This window comes from Mastacembelus armatus, chromosome 15 (assembly GCF_900324485.2).
Source record: "Mastacembelus armatus chromosome 15, fMasArm1.2, whole genome shotgun sequence".
Classification (NCBI taxonomy): Eukaryota; Metazoa; Chordata; class Actinopteri; order Synbranchiformes; family Mastacembelidae; genus Mastacembelus; species Mastacembelus armatus.
The window spans coordinates 8,315,964-8,334,105 of NC_046647.1; the positions used below are offsets into that span (position 1 = coordinate 8,315,964).

General features: G+C 40.9%; 2 protein-coding genes across 2 annotated transcripts in view; one reads left to right on the forward strand and one right to left on the reverse strand.

Annotated features, from left to right (window-relative positions):
• The window catches only part of mrpl2 (mitochondrial ribosomal protein L2), a 2,620-nt gene extending 2,178 nt beyond the window's left edge, over positions 1 to 442 (forward strand). Inside the window, exons 7-8 of the mRNA XM_026308745.1 lie at positions 1 to 39; positions 122 to 442. The exon at positions 1 to 39 is cut by the window's left edge and continues 35 nt beyond it. Of these exons, the coding sequence (XP_026164530.1) occupies positions 1 to 39; positions 122 to 331 (249 nt within the window). The 3' untranslated portion in view covers positions 332 to 442. The remainder of the gene's footprint in view (positions 40 to 121) is intronic.
• Positions 443 to 451: 9 nt separating this feature from the next.
• Positions 452 to 18,142, reverse strand: part of LOC113131469 (phosphofurin acidic cluster sorting protein 2) — a 38,203-nt gene continuing 20,512 nt past the window's right edge. Inside the window, exons 4-24 of the mRNA XM_026308744.2 lie at positions 17,340 to 17,465; positions 15,678 to 15,840; positions 14,302 to 14,393; positions 13,972 to 14,052; positions 13,550 to 13,609; positions 12,184 to 12,335; positions 11,806 to 11,899; positions 10,727 to 10,810; positions 9,947 to 10,074; positions 9,623 to 9,755; positions 9,405 to 9,509; positions 9,007 to 9,113; positions 7,801 to 7,955; positions 7,577 to 7,687; positions 6,460 to 6,562; positions 4,897 to 4,939; positions 4,768 to 4,810; positions 4,366 to 4,504; positions 4,041 to 4,264; positions 3,479 to 3,592; positions 452 to 3,314 (exon numbers count right to left, since the gene is read on the reverse strand). Coding sequence (XP_026164529.1) covers positions 3,199 to 3,314; positions 3,479 to 3,592; positions 4,041 to 4,264; positions 4,366 to 4,504; positions 4,768 to 4,810; positions 4,897 to 4,939; positions 6,460 to 6,562; positions 7,577 to 7,687; positions 7,801 to 7,955; positions 9,007 to 9,113; positions 9,405 to 9,509; positions 9,623 to 9,755; positions 9,947 to 10,074; positions 10,727 to 10,810; positions 11,806 to 11,899; positions 12,184 to 12,335; positions 13,550 to 13,609; positions 13,972 to 14,052; positions 14,302 to 14,393; positions 15,678 to 15,840; positions 17,340 to 17,465 — 2,373 coding nt within the window. The 3' untranslated portion in view covers positions 452 to 3,198. The remainder of the gene's footprint in view (positions 3,315 to 3,478; positions 3,593 to 4,040; positions 4,265 to 4,365; positions 4,505 to 4,767; positions 4,811 to 4,896; positions 4,940 to 6,459; positions 6,563 to 7,576; positions 7,688 to 7,800; positions 7,956 to 9,006; positions 9,114 to 9,404; positions 9,510 to 9,622; positions 9,756 to 9,946; positions 10,075 to 10,726; positions 10,811 to 11,805; positions 11,900 to 12,183; positions 12,336 to 13,549; positions 13,610 to 13,971; positions 14,053 to 14,301; positions 14,394 to 15,677; positions 15,841 to 17,339; positions 17,466 to 18,142) is intronic.

The following is an 18,142-nucleotide window of genomic DNA, read 5'->3' on the forward strand; positions in this document are numbered from 1 at the left end:
ACAGCAATCGTTCAGCTTCCTTCAAAGCAGCAGGTTCAGGTGAGCTTTGCTGACGACACTGCTCGTATTAAAACTGTATACTTCTCTCTGAAACTAATGAAGTTATCTTTAATGTACACAGGTATTGGAGACCTGCATAGTAACGGTGGGGCGTATATCTAACATTGACCACAATAAACGCATCATTGGCAAAGCCGGTCGCAATCGCTGGCTCGGGATCCGACCTTCTAGCGGCTTGTGGAAGAGGAAGGGAGGCTGGGCAGGACGCAAGATTAAACCACTGCCTCCAATGAAGAGTTACATTAATCTGCCTGCAATCGCAGCTCAGTAACACAGTGTAGACATGTTTGGGGCTGCACATTGTTGTTTCTGGCATATAATCACTTTGTAATATTCTTTTTGTCCTTCTGGTGAAATAAAATACTACACAAAAATACAGAAACTTTGTACAGAAGATTAAAAATTTTATTAAACACAACTGCTTGTGAGAGCATGGAAAGGAACAAAACAATATAAAAATCCAAAATATATTTACATCTATAGTAAAACATGCAGAGTAACCCATATTTTTAGTGGTAGATTTAAAAATACTGTCGTGTCATTTAAAATAGGGTTTGTGCAAAGACACTGGGTGGCATTTCAAGTAACAGGAACAATGAGATGGCATGTTGTAGTCTGACAAATTAATGAACAACATTAATACTGATGTCAGAGTTTATTTTTTGCAGTGCTTCAGTGCGGTGACAAAGTGAGCATGCCCACTCATTGATCCAGCCTTGTAAAACGCCCCCATGCTACCTCTAGGTTTAGGGTTAAAAAAAAAAACTCGAGGTCAAATACACTGAAATATACTTGTCATTATGCCCATTTAGTATTTAGAAAGCTAACTCCCATGACAAATTCCCTCAAACACCTGCTCTGGCAAACACTTCACAGGTTGAGTTTATTAATATATAAGGGCCAGCTGGTCTCCAGAGAATGAAACCCTGGAAAAGCAGGGTATGGTCACAGGCAGACAGGAACGGTGGTAGCTGCAAAAATCTGCTTTTCAACATAAAGTAGCAAAACATTAAGTAACAGACAGCATGACTGTTAGACCTCAGAAGGCGCTTGAGCTCATCAACATAAACATCCTTTCGAAAAGGTAATTTTTTTGGGGGGAAAAAAAAAAAACCCAGTCTGTCTTGACTGCAGGTAGTGGTTTGCATTTCAAACATAACACCTCAAAACCAAACTTTTCCAATTTGAGCTCAAATGTGTATAAAACCACATAAAAGTGCATTTCAAAGTCAGGGAAATGTATGGGGAAGTAAAATACCTAATAGTGTTTGCATTGTACTAGTCAACTTCATACTGAATGAGTTCTGTAAAATGTATTTGGCATTTTTCTTAAGAAATAAAGGTAAGCTATTTGTGCTTTAAATTGAGGGGAACGGGGATTTGATTCACAATAGTACATCTTGTATATATTTATATACAATACTAAAAAAGCCAGCCTATCAAAGCTTGTAAATCTTCACTTTATAAAAAGCAACACCCAACTCATACAGAAGGCCCTTTGTCCAAAGGTTTTCTATTGTAAAGGTTTCACATAACACTATTCAGGGAGTACCATCAACATCAACGTATAGCAAACCTAAACAGACAAACATAAGTAGTGACTTGAACATCTGGCAGGACTCCATACACTTTTCATATTTCATTTTAAAAGCAATTTAAACACTTAACTTGTGCCACTGCCGTCAAAGCATATCTCAAGCCAGACCAACTCATTTTTAATGTAAAATTTCCCCTTAATGCAATACTGACTGAACAAACAGTATGTTTTTGGTTAGGAAACTACTTGCATGTCCATCCACAATGAAGCTGTATTAAGGGACACAGTGGTAACTGCTTGGTTAGGATGTGCACACGACTTCTAAACGCTTTGTCAAATGTGTAGTACTAATTGTAAATTTTATATTTCTATCAACATTAACATCTTAATTCTGATCTCCATATGGACTACAAATACATAAATGTAAGAGTCCAGTTTAGCATACTGTAAGATTTGGCCAAGCCAAGAGCTCTGGTGCTTAGACTGTAAGTCAAACTTGACTTTGGCACACCAATGCACACCTGAAGTAATCCAGTATCTGCTAAGTTACTGCAGGTCTGTGAGACTCAGGTAAGCCAGTACATCAAGGTGAAGACGGGGAGGCCTCGTTTACTAAATAAATGCTGTTACAACCTGGAAGCTCTCCAAGAAAGCCAAATTACAACACTGGTGGAAACTACAGCTGAACAACTGTGTAAAAACAACTCAGGATCTTGAAACTATTTGACAGCCCACACAGTCACAACTAAATTTGGCATTCAGCTGTTGGGAGTTGAATGATGTTGTTGCGTGTATCGTGTTACCCTGCTTCTCAGTGGATGTTACTGTACAGTCTAAACGTACACCAACACTGATACAAAATTGTCAGCACTAAACTAATTTGATGAACTTGCTTACATGTTACAAATGTGTCATAGCTACATTCATTATAGCTACCTTCAAAAATACCTTGCTTGAGTTTTTCTTTTTTCTGATTTGCTTTAGATACACAGTGTGCTTAAAAGCAACGAGGCAAAAAAGATTTTTTATGTTCCTTTCTATAAAAATGTTCCTTTTTGAGAAAGTAAAGGGACGAGTAAGAAAACTGAGCACTGAGTTAGAAGAGAAGGATTCCATCTAGATTCACAGCAATATTCCAACTGTCAACAACAAACACAATCACGGTCTCAAACAATCTCACACACACCACTGCACATCACCACCACACTCCTCCATTGTCTATAGAGTAACAATAAATGTAGGATTTCACAGAAATAATAAAATGTTAACAAAAACAAAGTGCAAACACAGCTGCCATTACTGAAATGTGGCAAATTGTCAAAAAACCTCAAAATACCTCCGAGGCGATAGCACAAATCTTACAAAATAGTAATTGTTCTTTCTGTAGTGTGTAAAAAAAAACAACAACACCCAACAACATCAAAAACATCAAATTGACAACATGAAGTTTGTGTATTGAACACGGTTGTGAGTCAGTAAGATTTCCACAGGAAAACTATTACTGCCGGGGGCCCTGCTGGCTTTTCCTCTAATTCTCTGTAGCCTCTCGGTGAGACGAGTGCAGTGGAGAGTCTGGTGGCGGTTGAGTTGGTTGGCCGGGGTCACACGGGCTTGGTGTAACCAAAGATTCCCACCGGGAAGTGCTTGACATGAGTTGGCCACTGGGCAGCGAGCTGGAAAAACTTCACATCATTCCACTCCACTCCATCAATAGTGACTAAGGATGAAAAATTAAAAAAACATCAACTCATGCAGAACACAATAAAAAAGCAGACAGCAGCCAGAATACTGAGAAGAGCAGATTTGTTTACCAGCTATGAGGCATGTCCTGTTGCCAACACCAGATGGCAGTGTGGCTTCAGCTCCAGTGTTATGCCTTACCTCTTAGCATCGTGTGCTGGTGTTTGGCCGTGCAGATCAACCTGCTGATACCATCAATCACTTGGCTTTTAGAGTCCAGCTCTTTCTCCTTCGGCTTCTTGCTGAGAAAAATCACTGTGGAAAAAAAAACAACCACATATTCTTCCCATCTTTTTGTACCCAAAGAGGAACTCTGATTAAGGGCCTGACAGAGAGCTGTAACAATTGTGGCCTCAGGTGAATCACCATTGGTTAGGGCTGAAGACTACAAGCACTGGAAATGTGTAGTTTAAAAAAAACAACATGACCTGATAGTGTCATTCCTTCTTTTTAAACTGGCTGTCCAGAATCTGACCGGCCTGCACTGCTAAACTACTCGTCTCAACTCTTCTCCACTCTGAAAAATAATTTCTCATCTTTCAAGGGGAAGAGAGTACCTAAGTTTTGTTATATTTTGTGGGCATTTAGGATAAAATTGCAAATGTAATCTTGTTGAATGTTGTGCGTGTGTGTCAGGGGATTAATGTGTCACTAGGTGAACAGTGTTCTTATTCAGTTCTATGTGCATGTGTCTCCTACGTACCTTTCTTGTTCTTCTCCTTGGTGACTACAGTCATGGCCATGCTGGGTGGAGGAGTCAGTTCCCCTCCACAGGGGAGCCGGCTGACTTGCAGTGAACGGAAATTACTTTTCAGGGTGTTCTTCAATCCCACGTCTCTTTTCTCTCCATCTTTCTTCTTTTCTGGGCCTTGCCAGGTCCAGTAGTCCACCTGAAGCCCCATCACCTCACTGCCCGAGCAAGGAGAACTACAAAAGAAAACAGGCATTACCTCATCTCTAAAACACAAGTTTCACAAAGACGTTTTCTGGCTGCTTCTGTTGATGTGTGATGGGATGTTGCGTCGTACCCAGCTCCAGACAGGGCAGTGGACACAGAGGGAGACTGTGGGGGGGTGCCCCCAATCTCTTTCCCATACGGACCAGCCGATGGGGGCGTTGGGGAGGAAAGAATGCTTGTGTTACCCCCCATCGCATCATCAGAGTCCACTGCAAATTGGGGGAAAGATAATCTCACATACAAAGCATCTAAATAACAGTTCACACCGTACACTGTTATGATATGCATTTGTTGCCATGTTATATTCTTCAAATGTTAATATGGTAAATAAAAACAAATGTTAGTGATTTTTTAAATTTTCAAATCTGTACCCAAAAAGGAGAGTATATTCTTTGTTAGATTTCTCTCTCAGAACACGTAATCAACAGTAAAATGCTTAACCAACCTGACACGTTTAGAAAATGCCATTTACCTGAGGTTGAGAGGCTTTGTTCCACAATTCCAACTTTAACAACCTGCAACATTAATAAGCACACAGTGTGAAACTAAATCAAAGAGAGAATAAATACTGTATGGCAAAAACAACAAAACAAATTCTTACCCCAATAAATGGCACAAATTTCTGACACGAGTCCTCATCAGGGCTGTAAAGAGAATAAGGATGCTGTGAGTATGACCAGTGGTGGATTTGAACACACTCCAGAGGTGCACATGAACACTCAATGGTCCTGGAGGGAAGATGGCTGTGGCATGGCCTGCACCATGTCCCATCACAGCAGAAATGGCACATGACTGGCTTGAGTGGAATGGGGCCATCTTGGGGGTCACGTTACAATGAAATGGATGAGAGGACCGCTCCTTACAACCAAAATAAGACGGAGTCTTTCTTATCTAGGATAGGACAGCTAATATTATACATGGGATTAAAAGTAGTTACCATATATATTTTGGCCCAGTTGTACTAACTGTGTGGCAACTGTACACGATGAAGGGTTGGGTATGTATTCAACAATACATACCTATACAAAAATGGTCAAAAACGATGCCAGTCATTCTCATTGTTCAATACTCACAGGCCACAGCAATAGATTGGAAAAAGCTAATGATGAATTGAGATATAATCAAATGACCACCAATAGCCCAACTCCTAAACTAGCCAGTGGTTCATTGTAAGTGACTTCTATTCACTTAACTGTGCTGGATGCCAGAAAACTATTCCACTTGTGAATATAGGGGTTGTCAAAGGTTGTTAGGCAAATCTCCACAGCAACAACACAGAGGACAGAGTAAGAACCAGATCATACCAAACCAAAGAGACACATCAGGACAGTGAGTATCAAAGTGTGAAAACGGAAAATGTTAGACACAGCAAGGAGCTCAAGCCAAATGGAAGAGAGAAAATAACAAGGGCAAAACAAAACAAGAGTTGAATTAGATACCTGATGTAAAAATCAAAATACAAACTTCTTTTCCTTGAATGCAAATCAAAGGGGAAAGGGGGAAGAAGGAATGCAAGTGTTAAAACTGCATGTTGTATTCAGTACTTTCTGACCAAACCAGGAAGCCACTTACAGAGAGGGGAAGGGTTTGCGTCAAATGCACACAGAAATGCAAAGGACTATTAGCAGAGTGTGTTTGTGTGTGTGTGTGTGTGTGTGTGTGCGCGCGTATTTGTGAGACGACTGCGTTGATGTGGTACAGTTATCTGTACTGATCTGAAAATGTAATGGGATTTATTTAATCAACTAAAAATGTTTTTAATCCACCAGTGAACCTGAAATGCACCAGAACCTGCACCTGCAGATTTCTCTGTCAGAATAAACTAATGTGACTCTACAGTGAAAACTGAACTGAGGATGTATGTGCTAAAGCTACATGCTTGCATGCATATGCATTTAAGTATCTTCCTCATGCAATTGAGCTCATATTCAGTTGAAGTCTTATTGATGGGCTGATCAGTCATACTCAGTCATGATTGTTCAAGGGCTCATTTTAATAAGAGAAAATAAAGGAACTTTAAAAAAATGAAATACAAGAAAGAAATCATTCAGATAAACAGATACATGCTTAAAGTTCCCCAAAAAGAGGACACAAACATACATGCAAACACAGACAAACATATGTAGCATATAGTGATGCACCAATTTAAATAATCAAAGTTCACCTCTTCTGTTTGTAGGTGAGCATGGCTTCTGAGATGGGGAACTGGTGGGACACGTTGGCACCGGCCAAATACTGAACGACTCGTCCTGCTACATCTATGTTATCTGCAAGGAGAAGCAAATGGATGGGTTGTTAACACGCCTCTCATGTTTCATGCCTGACTACCAAGCTGGAAGACAACGCACAGTGGGAAGACTGTACATTAATCATTTAGATTTCACTGAACAGAGATGGGTGATGAGTATAACATGTCATTAGAACATAGATGAAGTCAAGACATACAAGATGTACTGTGAGTCAAAGAGAAGGTCTGTGGGCCAATTTCAGCCAAGTGTTCCATTTCAGGCAACTTGAAATGTGATAGCAGGATGATCTTTAACGTCAATTTATTCTGACCTATTGCCTCTCCTGTAGCTGGAACAGATTCCCCCTTTAAAAGAAAGTTCTCATAGCCATTTTTCTCCAAACACGGCTCTCTATGCTGAGATTGTATGTGTCTAGTACATAAGAATCAATGAGAAAAAGATGGAGCACATTTTTTCACATCTTTAATTTTGTTTTTGCAAACTCCATCATGTGTGACTCTTACATATTGGGAGTAAATTAAGTGTAAAAAACAGGTGGGATAGGTGACTATTGTCAGGCTTGTTTGGGCAGAACATGTGAGAACTAAGAAGAAGGATGGAAGTAGAAGCTTAGGTATGGATGTGTGTGTGTGATCCAAGAAATCTTATCCTAATCCTTCATTTTATTGTTTCGCTGGTATTAAAATGATTGGTCTCAAATGTCATATGGTGATGACATGTAAAGCTAAAAATATTAACAGACATTAAAAAAAAAAAAAAAAAAAAAAATCTAACAACCTGGTGGTTTTTTTTCTAGGCAGTAGCAGACAGTTTACAGGGAGGGGGAGTAGTGCCATGCTGTAGAGCAATTCGCTAGATTAAAGCAAGCTGCAGCTGTCCTTTACAATTGGAAGAAAGAAAAAAAAAAATCACTTCTTCCCATCCATCAGCCCCTGACCCATGCTTTAACCCCATTTCTCTCCCTTTCAAGCTGGCTGAACATTAGATACACAGACTTGCTCTGTAGCCAGACATCAGAACGATGCGTCGTACCTGAGGCAGGCCGTTCTGTCCTGCAGAACAGCTCCCTCCATGCAGTGTCCATAAAGATGCTGTTGAACCTGCTGTCAAAGGAGGCCACATACTTTGCCAGGGGATGAGAACCTGTGGAAAGGAAGTGTTCATGAATAAATCTACACTAAAATATGTTAACATAGTACTGTGCTAATGAGATGTACTAATGAACTGTAAAGATGCACTAATCGTGGTTGACATACCTATGGGGATTACAAGGAAGCGGATGTAACTGAGCCAGTCAGGCGTTTTGTTGGCCAGCTGCTCCACAAAAAACCTCAGGATGGTGCTCAGGTAACTCTGATCGCCTGCTACCGCAACCTTCATAGTCGGTGGTGTCTGTGCATTGCAGTTACAGCTGCAGGGGTTAAGGTAGGGAGATAAGGAATGAGTAATTAAAAGAGAGAGAGAGTGTCCCAAATAATGAAAAATAGGTCAGAGGGGTGTGTGAAAGAAATGACGACTGCTTCACAGAAAGATTTGTATCTCTATTTAACAGGGTTTTTCCTGGGCTAGGACCGGTCTTACCTTTTTCAGAGCCAGATTACATCATGTCATACTTTGAAATACCAGGTTCTTGCAAGTATCTGCAAGCTGTCCTCGTGTTAATTGAATACTCTCACTTACCTTTCTCAATTTTTAATCCTACAAAACTTAAAACCAGTGACATCTTTAAAATGAATCTGAAAAAATAACCCTGAAACTTAGCTCAGTTTAATTGTAATTGTTCACTTTAAACGCATATTTAAAAGGCATTAAATTCTTAAAATGAGTTTAAATTTAACAGAACTTTTTTGTTCAGAATTTTTGTCTTAAAGTAATGTCTATAAGACATTTATGTTGTTTTAAGAACTGGCTTAGACACTTTGTACCTAGATATTGCAAGATCGCAGACATGATAAATGTTTCAATAGCAGAACCTAAATCTGTGGGGTTTTTAAACGTATGTTTATTCATAGTGGCAATATCTGAGGAAAAAACAACTAGCTGAGTCAGTGACAGCCCAGTAAAAGCATGTTAACATCAGATGCACATTGTTCTACATGACGTGGCTCCAGCTGGAGTAAACCGGTTGACTGATGGGCAGGTATGGAAAGTGTGGAAAAGTTGCCGTTCAACTGGATTAAAATGAAAACAACTTAAACAGAAGAATCTTAGCAGACTGACAAGCCTCATATCCCACTGACAAGACTTCCTGAGCTGAGGGCAGCCAAGCACAGAAGAAGGCCAAAGTTCAGCTTTTCATGAGGAAACAGGCAGCAGCATGAGCGATGAGTGATAGTGTCCTGGAATTCTCTGGCAACAAGCCACTATAAACATACGTAGTTTGGCGATGACTACTCCGAGATATCAAGCAACAAGATCACACTTTCTAATGGGTTTGTGTCAATTCAATCAATGAGACTCACAATCTCTGGATGCGAGTAACGATGGTGTTGAAGGCAGCCTGAACATCGGCAGCAGAGCAAGTGGACACAATGGGCTGGCCCTGTTCATGGAGCAATTCGGCTACATACTGCAGAGAAACACATATGAGAGGGGCCATGATGAGTTAATGGATATACAAGAGCCAGGATTTGGTTGGGTTGGAGAGGATGCAGGAAAATCATGCTACTGGGTTACACGGTGTGTACACCTCCTAAAGAAGATTTCTGCATTTTGATCTAATTGCAATGTCAGAAAAATGCTTGTAGCATTGCTAGCAAGTAAGCTTTATCCAGCATGACCCAAGTGTACCTACTGTATATATGAAGAGATGATGGCATTAAAGTTTATGGCTGTTTGTTACATGTAGAGAAACACACACCTGTCCCTGCCACTCCATGGTGTTGATGAGGATGATGCTCTCTGGGAGGCGTTCATCAGAAATGAGGATCTGGTTCAGCTGGTCATACACAGACTTCCTGGGAACCTTTGAGACAAATGGGAACCAAGGTCTGGCATAAGACAGCAGGTTTCCACTGGACTAAAATCATCTGTAAGGAGCAAACTACAGCTTGATGTTACATCTGTGTTGTCGTCTACCTGTGCTATAAGCCGTGAGTCTGGGGAGCACTCGCTCTCCATGCTGCTGGTCCTGTCATTCTGGGCCTTGGAGTTCTGTCTGTCTTTCATGGAGGTGCTGCGAGGACGTCTCTGTAGCCTGTTCTCTACTTTACTGTGAGGAAAAGAGGATGAAACAAGATGCTCATAATCATAATCAACTGGGCTCAGAAGTTAAAATGATTACATAGAAAGTGTTAAAGAAACACAACAAGAAGAAGATAAAACCTAAAGCAACTTACAACTGTACAGACATGATGACATAACACGAGTCTGTGTGCATGTTTCCAGTGTTTGGCAGCTTACCTGGGAGACATGTGGTTTTGGGATTCTGTCTTGCAGAGCTTTCCAGCAGTGCTGGTCATTCGTTCAGTGTTGACATCCCAGCTGCTCACCTCCCCAGGTCCCGGCCCACTGTCATCAGTCTCTGGGTCCTGAACAAAAAAGGGGAGGGGGAAGTAAAGATGAGCCAAGAGGGTTGTAAGAGGACAATATTCTTTGCAGTTTTGTGTGCAGTGCATGTGCAGCCAGGGTTTTAAGGTTATCAGCTGAAAGAGTTGAGGTAAGGAGGGCGGTAGAGAGGTGCGGTCCTGCTGAGGAATTGAGCTTAACTGTTGTTTTGAGGCTGGAAATAATGATGTGAGCCCACCATGACAGACAACATAAAAACACATGGTCTCTTAGCAGGTGTTCCTGCAGCTTGGATTTTCAGTTTGAAGTGGGTTAGTGGACTGGTGAGTCAATACCCAGGAGGGGAGATGGGGCTAGATGAAAAAGGTTGGGCTGACCCGACAGCATAAAAACAAAACAAAACAAACACAAACAGCCCTCTTTCGATTCTCGTCACTCAAGACTTATCCAGCATGGGGCAGCTTTGCCTGCTCTGCAAATCCATAATGGATGGCTGTGCTGTTTGGTCTGACTGCCCACTCCTTCCACCTTTGCTTTTCCTTACAAAGCAACTAAGACCCATGATAGGAAAGGGCACTGAGTGGAGAAGGCAAAGGGTTAGAAAAGAAAAGAAATGAGAGACAGATGCTCAAGCAGAGTTTAGTTAAACAAAATACTGCTGTTCCAGAAACATACCCCAACAGTTGTGTCTGTGATGCAGTCATCTTGATACCGAGCCCCTTGCACTTTACATCTGTCCACAGTCAGAAGGTCTCCACTCTGCAGAATAAATACACATAAAACACACATATTAGAACATTTTAGCCATGAGGTTTGTTTTTGTGATGAAAAGAAGTGATAAAATCTTAAAGCTCCAAATGGGTGTGCAATGCTCTACATGTTCAGGTCAAGACTGACCACTCTTACAATCCGTAACAGACTGATTTCACAGTGGTAGCTGCATACAGTCAGGCTTGGTGGAGCTGCTCATCCCATCTCTATATAAGCTTCTGTAGGTTTTACTAAAGCTGTATACTAATATACAAACTCCAAGAGTCTAACTGAGGTATTTGTGTGCTCAGGTTTACTCGACTAATAGTCCATCTAAGTTTAATTAAATTCAATATTAGATCCAAGACTTTCCATTTTGCATCCAAGACGTGTATATGAAGATCAGCTGGAGACATTTACTGAGCAAAATGGAGTGCTATAGCAGTCTGAAATGCTGCAGGCTGTTTTATTACAGGCTGAAATGGATTCCCAGATATTTATAAACAGAACTCCCTTTCTCATCATCAGACTCATGTCCCTCTCTCTCTCTCCCTCTTTCACTGCCCTTCTCTTTTTCAATAGACCATAAATCTCTGAGTAGGAGTTTAGGGATTGCGCCCTTCTTTTCACTGGGCATATTTGTGTGTCGATAGTGGAAGAGAGGTCATTTGATGTCAGTCCCTATAAATACTAGGCATCTTTAGGGTTTAATAGGGTACGGACCACAATTGCCCCATCCTATTTTCCAGGGGTGGCAGCTGATGGGCTACATTTTGCTCATGCTCAGAATATCTTGCCTGTAGTATCACATTCCTTGTGAATCCCTGAGCCCCAATAAGCATAGCCAGACATTTACATGCTGCCCAGCGGCCATTCATTTCAATGACAAGTACTGTCTACAAAAAGAACCTCTCCAGCAATCGAGGACCAGAACATATGAGTAAACAGCCGGGCTGAAAAAGCATCACAGGGGTGTGTAACAGAGTGCCTGGTGATCAACTTACAGGACAAGACAGTTCTCTCTTCTGGCTTTTTTGGCTGTGTATGCTTCCAATTTCTGTCTGGGAGCTGGAGTGAGACATCCCTTCAAAAAATGGCCTGCAGACAAAAACAGCAATTTGAATTAGAGAAAACTAACAACCTGTAAACAGCACTTTTCTTCATTTTTTTACCCTCAATCTGGCCAGTTTCATTTGAAAGGCCAGCTGCAATTTATCTGTAGCTCTCAATTACAGATATATTCAATATACTTTCTTCAATTTCTATCAGGAAATATAGTTTTTCATTTCTGATTTGCACTAAAATTATATACAGCAATAATTAAATATCTAGTTGACACTGAAATGATGGCCTTTGAGGAAAGAGATTAAACACAAACATACCTGAGTTTGGGCTTTGGCGTGCTCAGAACACTTTCATTGTCCTCCATCTCTGGCCCACTGTCACTCTGGTTGTATACCTCCAGACTGTCATAGAGTAAGTCCAGATCCTCCTCCACCTCCTGGGTCTGGTCTACTGGGTCAGAGTCCAGGACCTGTCACACAGAATCACACCACCAACAGTAATCAGGAATTTGTAATTATGACCATGGATTAAATAAGTGTTGGGAATGACTTGTGCTCTTCATTAGCTAATCACTTTCACAGCTGGGCTAATGGAGCTTAGAGAATGAACGAGAACACTGGGGGCTTTAAAGTGATAAAATGCTATAAACACATCCCTGCCTGGGTCCCAAGCAGGCCAATTAAAAGGTGAGTGCAAGAGGAGAGCTAAGATGCTGAGCCTTGATCTGCCAGCTGCACAGTGGGGATGTATATCATAGGAACTGCACACATCCAGGCGAGTGGCCTAATCAGGTGATTAATGCCACTCCATAGCTGGCAGGGCGCAGATAAACACAGTCTGTCCCCTCTCATCCTATGCTATGTATTTATAGAGCTGTGGACTGCATACTGCCCAGCCACAAGGCAGGGATTACAGACAGGGAAGATGATAAAAGATCATCCGGCCCCCTGGGGTTTTCAGAACCATCCAGCAGAGCCTAGAGGCTCCTGCAGGCATCACTGGTTCGATCACTCCACACCAGTCTCTTGGTCCTAATTGTTTTATTTACACCTAAAGCTAAAGGGATAAGTAAAAGGGTTGAGCTAATCGTCATTGTGACTGAAAACGTCATGTAGATAAAAAGCAATCTTTAATTCATCTTTGCTGATGTAATCTAAGAGCTGTTTTTAACATCAGTAAGAGGAAAAACAAGGTAATGGATATCTCAATTACTCCTACGGATTTCACAGTTCAATAATAATTGTTCTCATTATAACGGCCTAACAAAGATTACGCACTAATGGACATCTAGAGGTTGTTGCACATATCTCACTGATAACCCGATTACAAGCTATTGTGTGGAATCCATAGAAACATTGATTCAAAAGGACTAAGGAAGAAAAACACAAACCACAACAGCATATGAGCCTACATTTATCATTAGATTAAGCTGTACAAAACCAGGCTGTTAATGGATTCTGCATACGAATGGCAACGTATGAATCATACATCCAAGAGCACAGGGGTAATAGAGGCTCGAACCGTAATCTACGATTGCTCCAGGCAGGAGAACATTAGCAGTGATGTCTAAACAGCACTGCTGTGCGCTGTCCCATATAAATCCCCACATCATTTGCTTTGACAATGAACATGTTCCCCTGAGTTTCAATCAAAATCAAGGCAGTTTTCCTTTTTTCAACTCACCTCATCTGTTACTTTGAACCTCTTCAACAAAGCCACAAACTTCTGTTTGAAGTTAGGTTGCTGTAACAGGAAAAAAAACAAAACAAAACAAAACACAAGATTATGACAGAAATGAATCCCTGAAAGTGAAGGACTGTTATGGTCAAATAGACATGACAGCTGGGCTTGGGGTTATCAGTTCTTCAAGTAAATGTACTGGATTACTCATTGACAGGCACGTACGTAAAGACCATTATAATCAGTCCAGTAAACCCACAGCGTTCATTTACATGGTCATCCACATTGTGCTAATGGCTCGGAGAAATGGAATACAGCGTGTGCTTTCTCTTAAAAGCTTGTATGACAGCAAACACAGATCTTGAGTCACAGTCAATGATTGGTGAGCATAAAACTCTACGTGGCGGAAAAAGAAGAAAACTAACCCTGGTCATCGAGGTGGTTCGGATCATTTTTCTCCGGGCTTTCTTGGGCTTCCTGACCTCATCGTCCTCATCATAAAGATCCTGAAAAACAGAGAAAGAAATCACAATATGCATACTTTACAGTAAAATGCCAAGAAATACTATTAAAAATTCCTAAAAAGACAACTGCTTCTGATAAATCCAACATCAAAAATCTTATTTCTTATCACATTTAAAAATGCAAATCATGTTCAGTCTTTAACTAAATGTTATTGAACTGCGTTTACTGAATTTCTTACATGTATTGGATACTGAAGATCTGTCTGCATCTGAGTATTTTCTTGTACTAACCTGGCCATGAACTGCGTCATCGCTGGCTTCCTGCTCTGACGAGTAGCTGTCATCGTCCTCCTCAGAATAATTATCCATGTCTGGGGATCGGTCTGAGACAGACGAGCACAGACACGCACAGAAAACCATCAGAATACAGGGATACATGTCAATCAGTACATCAAACTAAAACAAAAAGGGTGTATAGGGTGAGCTAAAAAGTGAGCAGACATTCAGGGATAGAGGAGTTATTAGTGCCAAAAACCCAAATGCAGCGTTTTCTAAGAATAAAGACAGCTATTTGTCTTGAGCAACACCATGCTTCTTTAACAATATATGGAATTTTGGCTTCTTCAGGAAGTGTTCTTATACTTCCACTGACTGGAAAAATAGTCTTGAATATACAAAACAACATAAGTCTAGAAAATACGTAAATGACGCTTTGATCGTATCAGGTCATTTTTAGCATATCCAGATGAGCAGAAAGATCATTTTCCACCTTTCATGAATAAACTTTCATGAAAATTATCTATTCTATTCTCTTCAGTTCATCAGTAATGTTGTGTTTTGACAGCTTGGTGAAAGTAATGATAATGCAAATCATTTTCCAAGCACATAATTAAAGTCTAAACTTGATGAAATGTAATCAAACTCTTATTATATGCAAATTACATTACAGAGCTTCTTTTTTGATCCAGGTCTAATAATCTGACTAAATTCTGATGGTGCTTTAGGGGCTCAAACATTTTCACTTTTTTATTTAACAGATTTTATTGGCCTGATTAGACACATTCCTAAAGAGGGAGACTTTGACAGGTGAAGACAGATCTGTTGATGGAAGATCTTTTTTTTTTGTAACTGCTAATTCAGACTTCCTTTTGCCTGTGAAACATCCTGTTCTATTTTCCCAGAAGGGATGGATGTTATTAAATATCAGTGCAGAGACGAGAAAGATAAACATCTTTCCTTTCGTCAGAGTGACAGAAGTTTAATACTTAGTGCATGAGCTCATCTGTTACATTTGAGCAACCTCCTTAATAGCATCCAGAACAGTGAGGGAACAACATAGCTGGACGAAGGCGTGGACTCTGAGCAGGGACCAGTATTTCACCCCAGTGTAAGGCAATAGGCCCTCCATCTGTTCAACTCTCAAATCAACATTACAACCATAACTGAAGAGAATAACATATCCCTGGCCATGAGTTGGCCTGGGATTAATAGAGTTTATTTTGTCCTCAGCTGGGAAATAGAAGCCATGTGGGAGGAGGGAAGAGCGAGGCCTGGGCAGGGATGGCTGGCTCCAGGTCGAAGGCTGAAATTACAGACGAAATTTGGCAGCATGGGTACAGGCTTGTCTAACAGACCCACGTAGGGGGACAGGAGATGGCTGTGCCCACCTGAGGTTTTGGTCTTGCGGCCAGCCTGGCTGCTCCCGTCCTCGTGGTCGATGGGCTGGCTGGACAGAGAGTACACGCTGATCTCTGCCACACGCACTGGTGCCTCCTTCACGTTGCTATGGAGACCCAGGATCTGTCCTCCGTCTGTCGGGTGTTGCATCACCTGGACATAGCAGAATAAATGTTAAGGGTGGGCATTGATTTCAACTCAACATCAAGTGCTCTTTAGCTGAGATGCCGTCATGAATTGTATAATTCAGGCACCAATCAATCACCAAGTAGAGTCATAGTGAAGACACACAGGACAGATCATTTTTCCTCAGAAGACAGGATGGAAGAATGGTATCTGTCTGTTTTACTGAGCCCATACTGATCCAACAGAGCTTGAGAAGGCTTTTATTACACTGCTTTATACTTGCAGATTTACCAGCTGATTATGCTATCTTTAAATAAATTAGTGCAATACTGTTTTCCCCATTCTGAATGTCTAAATGAGCCAAGCCAATCTGCTGATATCATCAAGCAAACAGCAAAACACAGTCTGCACCGACGGTTTTGAATCAGGTGAGATGGGATGAGCTTTCATTCTAAGCACTATCTGGGGAGTATTTCCCAAATGTCACTAGATGAATCGCTATACTGGGAATAGTTTCATTTTGCTCAATCACTGTCAGGGGTGCACTTGAACACTGCATGTAAAGTCCAATATGTGACTTCCTCCCACATAACGTCCTGACAGGATTCAGAATGAGGGCACCCGAGAGTTGGCTACATAGCAGATGACAACCTAATCACCCAACAGGATCCAATAATGGCCAATCTACCTATATTCATTGAAATCTGTGGGTTACTACAGTAGCAAAAACCAAAACATCACAGAAGCTGAATGGTAATTCAAAATGTAATAATGCATTAGTCTTGCTTTCCAATGTCAGGCGATTCTTGCTGCTAGAGAGTAACTTTAACCGAGCACAGATCACAAATCAGCTGCTGTAATCAGAATTGTTACCTGTGTTGCTCCCTTCCCAATAAATGCAAGGCTCCACATCTATTTTTCTCTCTATCAGCCTGCTTCACATTCACAGTCTCTCTCTTACACACTCTCACACACAATAAAGCTATGTGCAATGCACTTAAATTGGTCTGTATCTGCTACATATATCTGAAGCCTACTTCTGGCTCATTTTTATTTAGTTACCCAGCAGTTCTTTGCAGTGTTGTGAGTGAACATCATAATGGCACAATTAAAAGCAGCCAGTATTTTCACTAAACTAATGCATCTCAGGGTCTCAGAGGAATGACAAGGTATCTCCACATTAAACAAAGACATACTCTGGACACTATCAGCTCCTAGTGCTATTTCTGTATAGCATGACTGAATACACTGTTTGCAGAAAGGTTCATATGACGCCAGCTCCAGATGGCCCATAATCTCACACAGTGGTATGTGTGATGAGCATGAATCATGTGAAATGATGTGTAGCAGAGGAGGCCCCCTCTCTGCCAACTGAGGAATGGTACACAAATACTAATACTCATGTCAGTCACTGTCAGAGAGGAGCAGCAATCACAAGCTCAGAGTGAAAGATGTTTTTCTCAAGAGCCAGTAAAATGGCTGACAGTGAAACCTGAAATAAAATGAATAAAGTGAAACCCTGGTACCTCAGCCATATTGATAACTCCCACAGCCAAAGTTTTATAGCCCAGGATGGTTCGATTCTTGTAGCGTTTCCTCCTCTGCAGCATAATCTGCAGTCGGTTGGCATCCCTTTTCAGAAAATGGGGGTACTAAAAAGAACAAAAATAACATTAGATAACTGCATTATACATTCATTAGAACTGATGAACTGAAATAATAAATCAAATTTGAATTGATTAACTGTGTTTATTTTTCTAGCAGTTCTTTCCTCAGATCACATCAAAACACACTCAAAGGCTTAGTGAAGATTTAACTGGCCTGCAGTGTCTTCAGTGTGGACTGATGCCCACTTTTTTGACAGACTTTCTAAACTTTCTGGGTTAAAATGAGGTCTATGATGCTACTTATTTCCAGATAGTCCATTCTTTGTGACTGAGTGGACTTCAGTGCACCAGCTGACATGTAACACAGAGTGTGGCTGGGCCAAATTATTAATACTGTCGCACATTTTCAGTGTTTCACCAGTCACTTGTCATTAGGTTAGACTGATTTCTACCTGGTGTGGACTTTGACCTTATCCATCTGTGGACAAACTGGTTCAGAGGATTTATTTGCACTGGATTGTGTAAAGTGATGCTGTAGATACACCTTAGAAATACCACAAAAATGTCTGCTTCAGTGACTTTGCTGGTGATTTAATTCAGAATAAGGTTGCACTTGGAAGACCGCTATATTCAACAACATAAATAATAACAGTATTTCTGCCCCCTGTCCATAAATAACATAAAAATGTGTGGAACAGGGTGACATTAAAAACTGATACATA